General features: G+C 32.5%; 1 protein-coding gene across 5 annotated transcripts in view; it reads left to right on the plus strand.

Moving 5' to 3' along the window:
• Nucleotides 1-14,345, plus strand: part of LOC114340310 (glyoxylate reductase/hydroxypyruvate reductase) — a 58,470-nt gene extending 44,125 nt beyond the window's left edge. For all 5 annotated transcript variants that reach the window (XM_050658321.1, XM_050658323.1, XM_050658322.1 and 2 more), the window contains 5 exons: nucleotides 530-651; nucleotides 5,004-5,193; nucleotides 7,766-7,932; nucleotides 8,927-9,217; nucleotides 14,185-14,345. In XM_050658321.1, coding sequence (XP_050514278.1) covers nucleotides 530-651; nucleotides 5,004-5,193; nucleotides 7,766-7,932; nucleotides 8,927-9,217; nucleotides 14,185-14,303 — 889 coding nt within the window. In that variant the 3' untranslated portion in view covers nucleotides 14,304-14,345. The remainder of the gene's footprint in view (nucleotides 1-529; nucleotides 652-5,003; nucleotides 5,194-7,765; nucleotides 7,933-8,926; nucleotides 9,218-14,184) is intronic.
• Nucleotides 14,346-17,627: the final 3,282 nt, after the last annotated feature.

The raw sequence follows: 17,627 nt of genomic DNA on the forward strand, positions 1-17,627 counted from the left end.
AATAGAATAGAATAGAATAGAATAGAATAGAATAGAATAGAATAGACTAGAATAGAATGGAATAGAATAGAATAGAATAGAATAGAATAGAATAGAATAGAATAGAATAGAATAGAATAGAATAGAATAGAATAGAATAGAATAGAATAGAATAGAATAGAATAGAATAGAATAGAATAGAATAGAATAGAATAGAATAGAATAGAATAGAATAGAATAGAATAGAATAGAATAGAATAGAATAGAATAGAATAGAATAGAATAGAATAGAATAGAATAGAATAGAATAGAATAGAATAGAATAGAACAGAATAGAATAGAATAGAAATATGTTTTATTGTCACTGAAAATTATTACAATTTTATGGACAAAGCTTACAAACAGTCAAAAAAAATATTAATAACAAATAAAATTTATTAAAACGTTTACTCTAGTTTTAATTTTACATAAAAACTATTGTTTTTAAGTACATATTTAAATTGAAAACTATCTAAAATGGACAGTTTAATAAAAATAAATAATATTTTAGATGCAACGTCACACAGCTGCAAACCGAAAGTAGAGAAAACATTTTAAAAAATGTTCGAGGAATGGATGCTCTATTTTGGGCATCTGGTATTAAACTGGATTCAGAAGTATTAGACGCAGCAGGTAAAGTCAGGTTTATTTTATTAAATTATTTAATATCAAGTTACTTAATGTTTTATTTCTATTTTTTAATGCTTCTATTCTCTGAGAGAATGTCTGACCATACAATTTTGATTGAAGTTCTTCACAAATCAAATATTCTAAAATATTCTTCTAAAGATCACTCAAAAAATACATTGTATACCTATAAAAGACATACAGACCAATAATGACATACACGACAGAAACACGACCTGACACCGAGAGGACAAAAAGATTTCTCGAAACAACGGAGATGAAAACCCTTCGAAAATTCAATGGTAAGACACTATGGGACAGAAATAGAAGTACAGATAAACGAAGGAGATGCAAGGTGGAGAACATTAATAAGTGGGTAAGAAACAGAAGAGTAGAAAGGAATGACCACATAAGCCGAATGATAAAAAAGACGGTGTAAGGACGGCAAGAGATGGTTCCCCAATAGTAAGACCCAGTGGCGGCTCGTGATATTTACAATAGGGAAGGCTATACCTAACTGTAAAATATCTAGACAAATTTGCACTAGCAGAAAAATGCGCCAAAAAATGTAATTTAAGGCCCCATTTTTTGACCATTTTTTATTTACATTTCATAATATCATCATATAATTCATAATTTCATGGTATCATATCATTTTAAAAATAGTTAGTCTAATTGTAAAAGTTTAATACCAAAGTTTGTGTCGTTTATTTGTTAACAATTCCATCTCTGTAAATAGATACCTATGCATATCAAAATAAATACAGATTTGAAGTTTTGCAGTTCATACAGGATAAAGCTTCACATTTTTTAAGATACTCAAGTGAATTTTTTTAATTCTAAACGCGGCCTACTGCGAATTCAAAAACACGATAAATTACCGATATTTTGCTTTGAGTTACAGATGTCGGAAAAAGTTATTTGAACAAGTTGTTCCAAATATTATTCTAACCCCACATACCAAATTTCATAACAAAATTCGCACTTCTAGATTTTTCATTATTTTTAGTCAGGACCCTAAAATTCGTTGTCCCGAGACGCACGCAACCAGTCAAGGGAGCAGAGAAGCTACTTTGCCTCCCTTGGTATATCTCCGGGCAGCATGTGATGGCACCGTAGATGCCACTGTTAGGAGACCGGGTCTCCTTAAATGCGCTGCGCGGTGCATCAGCTACGGAGGCTGCTCCGCTTCTCGGCTCCGTTCATGCATCTCGGGATAACCCAGGGTCCTGCCTACAATAATAATAAAACTGAGACGCGACCATGCGTTCTAATGCTAATGCTCCGTGCGTATGGATATTTAGTGATAATATGAAATTTACACGTTGTATAATAGTGAGAGTGCTTGTTGTTTTCGCGATTCATGATAAACAAAACAGTGTAGCGTATGTAAAAAATTTATGGGGAGGCTAAACCTCCCTTGCCTCCTCTGCCGAGCCGCCACTGGAAGACCACGAAAATGATGGAACGACATTACTGGAGGCACATTGAAAAAACAGACATAAGTCATGTTAATACAAAGAGAAGAAGAAGACCTATTAATCAACTTTTTTTGGTACGAGGGATCCAGGCCTATAAAGAAAACTACATCTCATGTACTCATTTCCTAGATATGTATGTATATACCTTCTCATTTATGTTATTTTTATTGAATATATTCCGATAGTTTGGCTTATGTCATCTCTCTATTAGTTTCCCTTTATAAGTACATACTTCTTTTGCTTGTGCTCGGTTTCATCTTTGCGTCATGTTTCTTTCTCACTTTGATTCATGTTCTCCACAACTCCATTTTTATGTAACCATACACTTTCTTATGTACCCTTGCCCTTACAGTAGTGCAGCTCCAAAGACAGCTTTTGAAAGCTGCAGGTGAAACGATAAGAAAAACACTATATAGTCCAGAGAAATAAGGTTTTTCTCGTGACACATCCCCCTCCAGGCCGAAACCAAATTTTTTGAGGAGTATGGACATCTATATTATTAACCTATATGTTTCCTGCAGTCGATTTTGATGATATACATAGTTATAAACAAATGAAGATCGAAAAACGGTAAATTATCGCTTTTTTCGTCTATTACCAAAAAGTTAAGCACTTTAAACAAATTTGAGAGTAAGAAACTCATAAATCGTATAAAAAACATCAATATGGCATTCGCTGAATATGTCCAACCTTATTGGTTGCTTAGAAAATTGCAAAATAAATCATAAATATTGAGTATTTATAAATATTCTTAACTTAGGTAAAAATTAACTTAGAATCTTCTTATTACACGGAATGCCGAGACTTCTTGTACTTAAATTATATTTTAAATTTCAAAGCAATTGGTCAAATAGTTTAAAAGTTATTTAATTTATTTTTCCCAAATTCATTTTTTTTGCAACACTATAAGTCAGAAAATTATGAGGTTACAATAATACTTCTGACAGTTTATGAAAGAAGAACATTTATACTATTACCTTAATTAAAAATAAATGACAAAAAATAATTTTAAACAGTGTAAAATTATTTTGCAAAAACATGTCCATTCTTTGCTTACTTATAAACAATTAGAATAACTTTTTAACCGTTACCCGTAGAAAAATTATTTTTTCATATTTAGAAAGACTGAATTTTTATACACATTTAGAAAGAAAAACAACTGTTCTAGGACATTTAGGGACAAAGTTAGCCCCCCCATTTTTTTAATTCACATGTTTTTGCAAAATTATTTTGCAATATCTATAATTATTTTTTGTCATTTTTTTTAAATTAAATTAATACTGTAAATTTTCTTCTTTCATAAACTATCCAAAATATTACTGTAACTTTATCATTTTCTGACTTACAGTGTTGCAAAAAAAATTAATTTTGGATAAACAAATTAAATAACTTTTAAACTATTTGACCAATTGCTTTGGAATTTAGGGTATAATTTAAGCACCATAAATCTCAGCATTCCATGGAATAAGAAGGTTCTAAGTTAATTTTTACATAAGTTATGAATATTTATAAAAACTCAAAATTTATGATTTATTTGGCAATTTTCTAAGTAACCAATAAGGATAGACATATTCAGCGAACGCCATATTGAAGTTTTTTATACGGTTTATGAGTTTATTACTCTCAAAATTGTTTAAAATACTTAACTTTTTGGTTATAGACGAAAAAAGCGAAAATTTGCCGTTTTTTGATCTTCATTTGTTTATAACTATGTATATCATCAAAATCGGCTGCAGGAAACATATAGGTTATTATTATAGATGACCATATTACTCGAAAAATTTGGTTTCAGCCTGGAGGGGGATGTGTCACCAACACGATATTTTTTTTCCTTATTTCTCTGAACTAATACAGCAAGGAGACAACTACGGGTTCCCGATTTATCAAGCGCCAGCACAAGATTGGTCGCCTAAATTGGTATCTTCACCATCAAAACTAGAATATTGAAAATTGGCAGTTGACATGTGCTATTTTCACACGAAACCAGGATTTGTGTAAAATCAGATGACCGACGAATTCGTGTACTTAGAGGGCGAGAAAATAAGCAAGAACGGCAACTGCCAGATCTGTTCATAGATATAAAAGATGAAGTGTCAAGTGAACAAACTCCTTTAATTTTCATCCAACCAACTTCAACAACTCGCAAGTATGTTGATTTGCTTCTAGAACCTGTAGTTAGGCTCTGGAGAGGTTCGATGGAATACAATTTAATTATCATGCAGGATAATACACCTTCAGATACAAGCAGAGTGACTACAGATTTCCTTGAAGCAAAATATATCACTGTTCTGGAGTGGCCTGTTTGCTCACCCGATCTTAATCCTATAGATAGAGCATTTGTAAGATATGCTTAAAAGAAAAATTAAAGCTCGCCGGGAAAATCCACAAAACATCGCACGTCTAGTACAAGCTGCTTTTTGTAGAATGCAACAACCTACCACAAAAAAACGTTGGTAATTTGATTAAGAAGATGGGGTTGATAACACTGACTACTAAAAAACATAAAGAAATAAAAACAGTTTAAACAATATTCGTTTCCATTGAAATTTTTATGCGATTTACTTTAAAATAAATAGTTTCTACTTGTTATTTCAAAACATTATTGTTTTCTTTAATTTCTATGTATTGGTCATTAAATTTCTTTAAAATAAAAAATATAGTTTGACTTCTTATATTGGTTTTTTCAAATTCGCTTGAAATAATAAGAAATATCAGATGATTACATAATTTATGTAACAGTTCAAAATGATGAACAAAATTTATATTTAATGAGTAATAAATAGGAAAAAATTCCCTTTGAATATTAATTTCCACTAATTTTTTTTCTGAAAAATGGCTTTGGCAATTTCTACTAATTGTTTTGTTTTACATTTCAAGGACCACAATTAAAGACAATTGGACTTATGTCAGCTGGTTATAATCATGTGGACGTAGAAGAACTTAGGAAACGAGGAATCCGTATGGGAAACACACCGAAAGTACTTAATGATGCAGTGGCCGATATTGCTATACTCTTAACTTTGGCAGCATCTAGACGTCTTCATGAAGCTAGATTAAGTATAGAAAAGTAAGTCTATCTACCTAATTAGCCTTCTTTGGTCATCTTTGGACATAGGCTTCCCCCATCCTTTTCCATTCTTCCCTGTCGGTCGCTACAGCTATCCACCTAGAGCTCACGTGCTTCTTGATATTATCTGCCCATCATTTTTGGGGCTTTCCTCTCCTTCGTTTATATTCCCCGGACTCCAATTTATAAGAATTTTATTCCATTGGTCTTCTTTTTGTCTTATATTGTGTCCGGCAAATCTCCATTTCAATTTCGCAACTTCTTGTCTATCATCCCTAACTTTGGTTTTCTCTCTTATCCACTCGATTCTCTTTTTATCCATTAGTCTTATGTGCAACATTTGCCTTTCCATTTCTCTTTGCGTTTTTATGATTTTGTCCATGTTTGCTTTTGCAAATGTCCATGTTTGAGAACCATAAGTGAGAACCTTAAGCAAGTGTAGTTTAGTAAAATGTTTAAAATACTTCTAACAAGAACAAACAAGTAGCACAGTGGATGGAATGCTATGTCTGAGTGACTCTGGGGTGAAGATAAATAAAAAAATTCTTGGTTGTCAAACTTTGTTGCAATTAAATATAAGAAACGACATGCCTCAGTAAAAACATCCTTCATCAAGAGATAGCTAACAAGCTAGGTCTTCTCCAAACCAACCATTTCCATTATTATCAATCTTCCCTGAGGGGGAGCTTTAATTTTGAATATTTTGTCGTCGGCACACATACACGTAATATGTTAAAGAATGGCGGTACAGAGCCCAATTTGAGAAATATGTTAGTATATGGAAATTAATACTACTACTATCGGTTTACAGCGTTCTCCGACACCTTCCGATTCCTAACCGCCATTCTTTTCTGTTTAACTATGGACCTGGAGGGATTTCTCTTTCCTCTTGTTCTTTTTTAATTCCCTCCCTCCAGCTTATTCTCGGCCTTCCTCTTTTCCTTCTCCCTTGTGGTGTCCACGGCAAAATCTGTTTAGGGATCCTGTCATCTGGCATTCTCTGTACATGGCCGTACTATATTAGTTGTTTTGTTTGTATGTCATCGATTATTGTATGTGTGACTCCCATCATTTTCCATATTCTCTCATTTGGTATCCGATCTCTTCTTGATTTGCCTGCTGCTTTTTTCCAGAAGTCCGTTTCTGTTACTAGAAACATTTTCTTTGTTCTTTTTTTCAGTGGCCAAACTTCACTGTCATATATGTGATAACACTACACTTAAGTATGGTATTGTATATGAGTTGTTTGTTCGCTTTAGATATTGTTTGATCCCACATAATGTCATTCATCATGAAAATGGCTTTTCTACCCTGTATGTTTCTGTCTTTTATAGCAGCATCTCTATGGAATTGAATCTATAATTAAATAAAATATTACAAAAACGAGTTTGTAGCGCCATAAAGAAGAACAAAAAAATACACATTCTTCAAATATACCTTTTTATCCCATGCCCAGCTTTTGTGGCCTATTGGAACTATTAAAATCGATTATCTATAACAAGAAATCGACTTAACTGATTTGATAACATAGAGAAACAGTCACCGTCATCACATTGTATATTATCACAATATTATTGTGCCTTCGTCTTTGATAGTGTCACGTATTGCTGACGCACTGTTGCCAAAGGTTCGCAGAACTTTCGAAAAACGGTGCGTCTACTAACTCTCAAGTTAATATTGATGACGCGCTAATGTATCCTCCTGCACCTCTTCATCCCTATGCTTCCTACGTTTGTTCACTCTATCTAATAACTTGATTTCCTCGCTAAATAATTCTTATAATAAAACTATATACAGTGGACTTTCTCTATAACGAACACGGATATTACGAGGTTTCGCTTATAACGAGGTACACTAGATGTCCCAAGAAATTTCTATTGTACTATAACACCTCTATAAGGAGGCATATTTGGTTATACCGAGGAAAAATGAAATCGAAGAATATGTTTATTTACCTGTTTTTAGCGCAGTAATGGCTATAAATAAATACCCCAACTGCCTGTATATAGAAATGCCCAACATCTGTGTTATTATCGAGGTCAGTGCTGTAATAAACTCTGCCTGCAATAAAATTCTTCCTGTTTATCTATCGACCGATATTGAATATTGTAGGAAATTTACAATTTACGATGGCGAAGTCTCATTGTTCAGGTCGACCATCGACACCTAACAAACTACGTAAGAGGCATCAAAGCATTTCAATATTATTGTTGTTTGATATAACGAGATCCACTTATAACGAGATAATTAGTCCGCCATTTCAGTTCTCGTTATAGAGGGAGTCTACTGTATATATACACCGTTATTAGGCGTCAACGCCCTTCGGTAGCGATCTATGGAGGAGTATCACCAAGTCGCAAGCCCTTATTCCTTGCCGCTTCTCCATAGGCCGAACGAACGGAACACGTTATTTATACGACACCAGTTTATTTCAGACTAAGTCATAAATTCTATAGAATTTTATACTATGTTTTTTGATTTTTCAAATGACCGGGCTGGGGCTTGAACCTCGGTCGTAAATCCGCTAGATTTGTCGAACGAGCTCGACCATAAACTAACTTAATATTTTTAGCGGTAACTGGGTCACAAATGATTGGGCATGGATGTGTGGTCAAGATATAACGAATTCGACAGTTGGCATCATTGGACTTGGTCACATTGGACAAACTATTGCAAGAAGGCTAAAGGGTTTTGATATTCAACAGTTGTTGTATACAGGCCACAAAGAAAAGAAAGAAGGTAAGTCTATTTTTGGTGTTTACTATATAATGCAATTATCTTATGTATTTTTTGTTCTTTTGTATAGTGTGGAGACATAGACTCTTAATAAACAATGTCTCAATAGATTGGAAGCATTTTGAAATGTGGACAAATCGAAGAATTCTGTGAATCTCCTGGACAGACAGAATAACCAATGAGGAAGTACTAACAAGAATACAGAACAGCAGGGAGATACTGGATTCCATCAAAATAATAAAAATTCAATACTTGGGTCATATAACACGTGGTGACAGATATGAACTCCTAGAATTAATTATGCAGGGAAAGATTCAAGAAAGGCGCAGCATAGGCAGGAGAAAAATTTCCTGGCTCAGAAATCTCAGAGAATGGTTTGGATGCAGCTCAACTGAAATCTTTCGGGCTGTAGTGTCAAAAGTAAGAATACCAATGATGATTGCCAACCTTCGTCGCGGAGATGGCACGTAAAGAAGAAGATATAATGCAAAAAATCAATACTGCTCCCGATGTTCAAATGCAAATTTATGGAATATATTCAGTATATCAGGTTACCTAGATCTCGATAACATGAAAGAATACCCCTCAGAGCCGAAATTTTGATACCGTAGCTATTTGAGATGAGTCAATTTCCTTCAGATGGCAACTGAGGTTAGATGAGTTGTCATATTACAGTCGTCATGTAGAGACACATCTACTTGCTTTGCAACTCACGTGATGGGAGAGTCATACTGTGCCGAAGGGCCTAATTCTTTATATCCATCCTATGGAATTTTAAGCAAATATGCGATTATCACATATTTTTCTACCATTTAAAGGGTTCTTACCCTGGTATTTCTTTGGTGGCTCAAGTTGCAATTAACCTGTTCTTAACGCTGATGATGATTTTGTTAAAAATCGAAAACATTCTGTAATGTAGCCATTAAAGAGATTTTAATAAAAAAATTTATACCTTTTATAAAGGATTTTTCATTAAATAACTTATTATTCTTTTTAGGAATTGAATTAGGAGCTAAATTTGTATCACTGAATACACTTTTAGAAGACAGTGACTTCGTTATAATGGTAGTACCTTTAACGACAGAAACACACCATATGTGCAATGAAGAATTCTTTTCAAAAATGAAGAAGACCGCAGTATTCATTAATGTTAGTAGAGGAGAAGTAGTTGACCAACCAGCATTAATAAATGCACTTAAGAGACATACTATTTTTGCTGCTGGCCTAGATGTTATGACTCCTGAACCACTACCATCAAACCATGAATTATTAACATTGCCAAATGTCGGTAAGTGCAATAAAAAGAGCTTAACTTGTTTAAATTAAGTTTCTTCTAAATTTACTGACCGTATTTATAACTGGCAAGAAGAAATTGACCTTTTTTGTTTTTTCTTCTTCCTTATTTCCTAGTTTTGTTTCTTGATCTAAAATTATATGTTGAATTAGTCTTAGCGAGTGTTTGTTTTTGGTACATCGTCATTATCCAGCTTCTTCTCTTGTCCACTGCAGGACATAAGCCTTCTCAGCACGTCTCCAGGAAGTTCCGTCTTGTGATAATTGCATCCATCTACCATCTATTCTTTTTATGTCGTATGTCCAGCGTGTTGGTGATCTGCCTCTGATTCTCTTGTCCATGAGAGGTCTCCATTCTAACAGTCTTTTTGACCACCTGTCATCCTGTAGTCTCGCTATATGTCCGTCGAAACTCCATTTTAATCTGGTAATTCTTCTGTGATATTTTGCACACCGGTTCTTTGCCTTATTTCTAAATTTCTCACTCGATCCATGATCCGCAAGTCTTATTCCTAGAATGGATCTTTTAATTTCCCGCTGTGCTATTCTAAGCTTTGACGCCCTTGCTTTGGTTAATGTTAGTGTTTCAGCTCCGTACGTAATGACTGGAAGAACACATTGATTGTATACTTTCCTTTTAAGGCTCAAAGGTCTTTCAATCTGCCATATGCTGCCCCGCCTAGACCAATCCTTTTATCTACCTCTTGGGTCTGATTGTCTCAGAGAGAAATTTTGATGTCGTGTCCGATATATCGATACTGACTTATTTCTTCTATGCTATTGTCTTCGAGTGTTATTGATCCTCCTAAGACCAAGTTAGTCATTATTTTGATTTTGTCTTTATTTATTTGCAAGTCAACCTCTTCAGCTGCTTTCGCAAGCTCTGTGAGCATTTCGTTTGCTTCGTTGATGTCGTCAGCGATTATGACAATATCATCAGCGAACCGGAGATTGTTGAGTTGCTTTCCGTCTATGCGTATTCCCTTGTTGACCCAGTCCAGTTTTTTAAACGCATATTCTAACATATTCTAACATCGTTCTAATACAGTCGAATCCGCTTATTGAAATAACGCTTAAAGGAATATCCCGGTTTAAAGAATAGAAATTTTAGGTCCAAGAACGATTTTAGTAGCCACCAATGATCGGTTATTAGAATACCCCGGTTAAAGGAATACTTTTGCTTGGCACGAGGGCTATTCCAATAAGAGGGTTCGACTGTATAGAAAATTGGTAAATATTTTTATAGTAATAGATAATTCGTTCCAATCATTATCTTCTTATTGTGGTTCCTTCTAAGAGTATTTAAATGTGCAGTTCACTTTTCTGGTGACTGTTCGTAATTTTAGTAAAATTCATCCAGTTTTAATTTGTTAGACATCACTTTGAACATTTCCATTAAATTCGAAAGAACAAGAACCATTCTATCTCCCCATCTTCTGACATTGCCCATAATGTAGCCCCCAAATATTTATTTTAAACTGTTTGTCATTTGTTTAGTGTCATCAAGCCTTTTTCTTTTTCTGGCAATTTTTATTAAATTTATCTTTAGTTATTTGTAATACAGTATCTTTTTCCATTGGATATTTGCATCGTGATCTTTTCAGTTATCAGTTGTAGTTGGCAGTAGTCGTTGATTGATCCTTTTTTCAACGTTTAATGTTGTTTCCCTACTTCTTAGTGTAGAAAGATCGATGTAAGAAAACTGTAGGAAATATGAAAACTAACTTGTTAAAAAGATTGACTTTAAAATAATATTGTTCCACAAGCTATGCACAAATCGCTTACCTTACAGACCCAAGTGTGACTACTCAATTCATCACTGCTCCTTTTTAATGGATTCCTTCCCTGAAATTCACGATGCACGCGCGACGGTACCGTCAGCTCACGAAAGGTTCGGAATTCGGAAGTTCTTTCACCGTTGAAGGCTGGAAGCGAAGTCGTACCTTCTGTCCTAAAGGTACTCAACGGAGCATGTACATTTGTATATGATGCGTAAAGCGATTTTTGTGCGTGTGGATGAGTAAAATTGATATCACGCTTTTGTATGAAATTCAGATTTCAAATTTCAAATTTATTCAAAAATATGTGTGTACAACATTTTACATTTAGATCCTATATTATTAGTGTCGACTGACTCAGCACCATGCCTAGGCAAGAGTTACCTGTTTTGCACTGTACTATGTCAATCGAAACTGCATTAATTGTACATAAAAGTAGTATTAAAGTTGGAACTAAGAAGTAACATACCTAACTATCGAAGAGATAGTGCAACAGAACAAGACGGACGGTAAACCTCTCTAGCTGCTGAATACACTGTTAATTATAATACCAATATACACCCAAATTTTACTCTGATTATGCTGTCGTTCATACATTAAGACATTGCGTCCAAAAATAATTGTAAGTGGGTTTTTAGATAGGTTTTTATGTATTTTTTAAATTTAAATAATTTAGGTTCTTGTTTGATATTGTATAGGAATTATGTTATAAAATTTAGGTCCAAAGAACATAGGGATCTTTGTGTTACTGATTTTTTGAACTGCTGAATACTAATATCCATATCTGTTACTGAAATTTAAATTTGTTTGAGTTTATATAAACATTTAAAACACCGTTGTAGATGTAGAGGGATTTAACACTAAATGTCTTGGATTCATCATATAATTTTTTTGTTGGATACAGTTTTCTTTTTTTTTAAATTATTTTTAATAGAGTATTTTGAACTGTTTCTTAAATGTTAAGAGTTTTGTTAAACGCGCCACCCCATGCTACAATACAATATCTTAAGACTGATTCTGCAAGCGAGTTATAAACCATGATTAATTTTTTCCTGGGTAGAATATCTCTCAAGATATAAAATTTATGCATTAGAGCCCTTATTCGTTTACTGACATGAGTGATATGGTCTGACCAACGTAAATGTTGATCTATGAAGACACCTAAATACTTTATAGAGAAAACTTTTTCTATTTTCATTTCAGAGCTGGTTTTAACCTCCTCCCATGTTTTCCCCATAAATAATATTGCCGTGTCATCGGCATAACAAACAATGTGGCCGTTGAAACTATTAATTCTTGTGATATTTTTCAGATAAATATTAAATAAAAGTGGTCCTAATACTGTTCCTTGTGGTACTCCGAATTTTATTATAGATTCAGAACTCAATTCTGGGCCAATTTTTACTCGTTGAGCTCTTTCCGACAAATAATTTGCTAATAGATTTAGTGCAATTCCCCTAACCCCATAATTACTTAGTTTATCTAAGAGAATTTTATGAGAGACCGTGTCAAACGCCTTAACTAAATCAAGGAAAACCACTAAGCATTTCAATGATTCATCCACAGCTCCTATCATTTTCTCCAGTAGGTCAACTACAGCCCTTTCTGTACTTGATATTTTTACAAAACCAAATTGCTTATCTGAAATAACCTTATTTATATGAAAAAATTCAAGCAACCTCTCTTTTAGTGCCATTTCAAATATTTTAGCAAAATTATTAAAGAAATGGGCCTATAGTTGTTCAGTTTACTCGAATTTTCGGATTTAAAAACGGGGGTGACTGTAGATTCTTTCCATTGTAGTGGTATTTTACCACTTTGAAAACACAAATTTATAATATGAGTTAAAGGCTGTGAGATTAGATCATGGATATTTTTCATTGTTTTAGCATACAATTTATCTGGTCCAGGAGCACAGTTATTTTTTAACTTTGATATTAGTATTGTTACTTCATTTTTAGTTACTGGTTTTAAGAATATGCTAGATTCAACCTTATCATTAGCAATAAAATTATCAGGTATACTTGTCACCGGTATTCTATTTGCCATATTAGCACCAATATTAGAAAAGAAATTATTAAACATATCTGCTTTTTCTTTGTTATTACTTACAGTTATATTGTCATTAACAATTGATATGTGTTCAATGTTTTTAGATTTTTGATTCCGACCAGAGATATCATTTATAATATTCCACAATTTTTTTGGGTTCATTATTCAGCATTAAGAGCTGGTGAAATAAATGAGCACATAAGGTTATTCTGCATCATTTTAAAGAGGGCAGAGAAAGCAACTAAATATAATTATTAAATTATCTAAAAACTTATTCTGCCCGAAATAAATTAAATATTAGAATGATATTCAACATAAAATAAAGAAATAAGGATTCCCGAACAATCGATGTTGTTTCAATTTTGGCTCTGTTTATATTTAAGAGTGTAGGTGCAACATTTCGGGCCAATCCTTTTAACTACAATTATTTTTTTGAATCCTAAGAAAACTAATAAACATTTTTGAAAAATTTAAACCCAGATTGAAAGATTTCATTATTATCGAGGACCGAAAGTCCCTTAGAATAAACAAAAAGTTTCTTTTGAATGAGATATTTGAAATTAAAAATCACACTCAATTTTCTCTTCTTTTTCACCCCTGTAACTTATTTAAATAATCATAGAAGTTTTCAGGCACTTTCGGCCCTTGGTAATGACGTAATCTTTCATTCGGCGTTTAAATTTTTCAAAAATACTAATAAGTTTTCTCAGGATTCGAAAAAAATGAATGCATTTAAAAAGTATTGGCTCGCAATTTTGCGCCTACGTCAGCACCTGGATGTGTCTTTGCGGATTTGATATAATTTCTGTACCTTCTTCCTATCATAATATTATAGTCTATCTGGTTTCTTATAATATTATTGGTGGAAGCTTGTATAGAGTGTTTGTTATTACCATTTCTTTTTCTCGTACAAATTCGACCAATCTTTTTCCTCTTTCATTGCGCTCGTCAGTATATAGCATTTTCAAATAAAATTGTGGTTTATTTTCTTTAAATGCAGTAGCTAACCAATGGGAACAAGTAACCAAAATAAGATTATACAGATAATAAGAAAAATCAGTGATATTCTTGTATTATGGTGTTTTTAGAGATTTTGTGTTATTAATAACTATTTCAATTTCTTTACTTCCAGTTCTGATGCCACATCTGGGCAGTGCTACAATCGAAACCAGGCAATCGATGTCAACTCTAACAGCCCAAAATATTTTAAGAGGTCTTGCAGGAGAAGAAATGTTAACACCTGTAGTATAAATATTTGTTGAACGTGTTTTTAATAAAATAATTACAAATCGAGTATTTTTTAATGTAATCCCCAAACACAACTTATTTATTTTTAGTTTTAATGTATGTTCTTTTGGATGGGTACAACTTTTTAGTGTCAAAACAATCTTTTGTGCTGTACACTGTACCAATACTGAGTTCTGTAAATTTATTTAAGGATATATTATCTATATTATTTTGCACATGGATGGGCAGAAAATTAAGGTCTTTTCGCTGTGTGCAAGTACTTGGAGGGGATACGACAAACGATCGTGCGCGAGTAGCGGAAAATCTTGTAACTTTTTTCGCATATTTCTTAAATAATTCATATTGTTAATTGAAATTGTCATATTGATATAGGTATTTGACCTACTATCATTGAAGAAAATGTGATTTCGCAAATTCTCTGTTATAAATTGTAAAAATACAACAAAAAATAATTGTCAATTTAAGTTTTATTCGTTTCCAACTTCTAAGCACAAATACAAAGAGAAAAGTGGATTTCCATCACAATAAAGTAGAATAACATAATTATTTATTTACTACATACAATGTTTACAGATGTTTACTTTTTAATAACAAAACCTCAATCTTACTTTTTCTTGTTCTTTTTTGGACTATGACCTTGACAATTATTCAGTAACCAGGACTTATATAATTGGCCAACATAATTAAAAGTGCTAAGAATGTTGCTGAGCTATGATACCATGTGTTGCTCTTTCGAACTTGCAATATTAAGAATATCACAAAGAAGGATTGAGCGTTGAATGATAGGAGTAACAATAAAAGATAAGATCACAAAAAAAGATCAACCAAACAGAAACATAGTTACAGATGTTGCGTAGAGAACTTGCAGATTGAAATGGAGATGGCTGGCCAGGTTGTCATTGATGATTGTTGCTCCGAGATATGTAAATTCTTTAACCACTTTAAAGCTATTTGCCAGCGCCTGAAGCGGCACTGACTTCGGTCCTTTTTTCACATTTGACATTAGACCAACTACAAAAAATAAGGTAGGTTTTGCCTACAACTTTTTTGCTTGGATGGCATTATACGGGGGTAAATGGAAGCGTTGTATTTTCTCCAAACTTAAAAAAATTCTGTGGAAAAATTGGAGGACCGATTTTGTTTCATACTCTCTTTGAATTATCCTGGAGGTATCCCTAAGATTTTGTTTTTTGAATTATCCAAATATCTCTTTTCTTGTAAAAGCTGTAAATAAAAACACTGCTTTGGAGGTTTATTTAATTAGAAATATAAAACGTACTAAAACTAACAACACAAAACAAAATTAACAACAAAACATGTGTTATTCTTACCTGAAGAATAGCCCGATATTCCTCTACCAGGGCCATAACTGTACCAAATTTTCTGGAGGCCTAGGATGACGGCGAATAGCTATTTTTAGTTCATCCCATAAATGCTCAATAGGATTGAGATCTAAGCTGGCTGCGGGCCATTCTAATCTTATCAATCCAACCTTTATATAAGATATTTATATTTATACAGCAATCAGTGTTATTTTATTTACAAAAAATTGTATAGCTCTTGTAGGCTATTGATTATGTACTATAGAAAGGAACTACAACGTTAACGGGGTTTTATTATTTCATATGGTCAATGAATCTCTATATATGAAAAAACCGCGAAGTGCTACCATTTAAAGGGGTGCGTTTTTGAGAAATGGGTGAATTAGTCCCTGGGCACAGGTTATACTAGGGTGAGTTCTATGCACTTTTGGTACAAACACGTCTACATAAAAATTGTTCCTGATTAAATTTACTATCTAAATATAACTTTTTAAAGTCAAAGACACTTTTTTTTACAAAAATATATTCAAAAGAAAAAGCACAAAGAAACCCAAAAGAAAGAAATTTTGTTTTTTGTCCCATAACTTTTGTCCACGAGGATATAGGTTCATTGCTTCACAGAAAAAAAACTTACATATTTTCTCTTTAAAATGATGTTCAGGAGAGGTAATTAGGATTTACAGTTTTCGAAATATGATTTTTCAAAGTTCGCCACTCACAGCAATTTTGGGCAATTTTGGGCAATTTTCCATGTTATTTCACAAATATTGTTCTGTAACTTTTTTCTACGTAACTTTAGGTATACACAATGGTACATGTAAGAGGAATAGAAATCAATTACCTTTAAAATGGTCTACTGTATAATGTTGTACGACTTCTTTTAAAGAGGTTATCTTTTTCAAGACTTTATACTTTTTACATTATATTTTATATTTTTTAACATTATTTTTAAAATTTCCCATTATAACTTTCTTTTTCTATATGGTATATATTATATAATAAAAAAGAAAGCTTATTCTGTTTACTTTAAAATTGTGTATTATAAAAAATTCTAGGGTTATTTTTGAATAACATATGCTTTTTCAAATTGTAATAAGTACTTGCAACGATTTTTGATTTCAGGATTATTTTTTAAATTCCTCATTATAACTTTTTTATGTGATTGTGTGTTATGATTGAATCTTATTTTTTATAGGTAATACTTTGGACCCACTTGACTCGGCCGGGCCAACTTCAAAATATGGATTAATTCCAATATTTACTGTCAAAGCTCCTGCACCACAAGTTTTGCTTGAAAAAATAGCATGTAAATGTACCAAAGGATGAACAAAAAACTGCGGTTGTAGGAAGATAGGAATTAGTTGTTCAATATTCTGCAAAGGGTGCATGTGGATGGGTACTAATTGTGGGAACTCTAAGATAACTGAGCGTCAGGGGAAGATATTGAAGCTAATGCTAACGAAGAGATGGACTTTGATTTTAAAAAATTTTTAAATGTCAACGTTTAAATAATTTTAACTAAAGTGATGTTTTTTAAGACTAATGTTTATGTAACTTTTGTAAAAGAAATAATTTTAATTAATACAGGTAAAAAATATCAAAGAATCACTCGGTTTCCATTATGTATTTAAATAGAAATTATACACCATTTTAAAGAACAGAAAGTAAGCCCTCTTTGTTGCGCAATATATAGATAGTATATTGTATATTCATGTACAAGAAAAGAAAAGTTATAATGAGAAATTTCAAAAATAATCCTAAAAAATGTAAAAAAATAATATTTTTTTATATTAGCTATTGTATAATATATAACATATTATATAATAATTTTATTTTATTTTTATATTATAATATAAAAAAATCGTTAAAATTATAAAACCTTGAAAAACCATAATCTCTTTAAAAAAAGTCGTACAACGTTATAAAGTAGACCATTTTAAAGGTAATTGATTTCTATTCCTATTACGTGTACCATTGCATATACCTAAAGTTACGTAGAAAAAAG

Source organism: Diabrotica virgifera, chromosome 8 (assembly GCF_917563875.1).
Source record: "Diabrotica virgifera virgifera chromosome 8, PGI_DIABVI_V3a".
Classification (NCBI taxonomy): Eukaryota; Metazoa; Arthropoda; class Insecta; order Coleoptera; family Chrysomelidae; genus Diabrotica; species Diabrotica virgifera.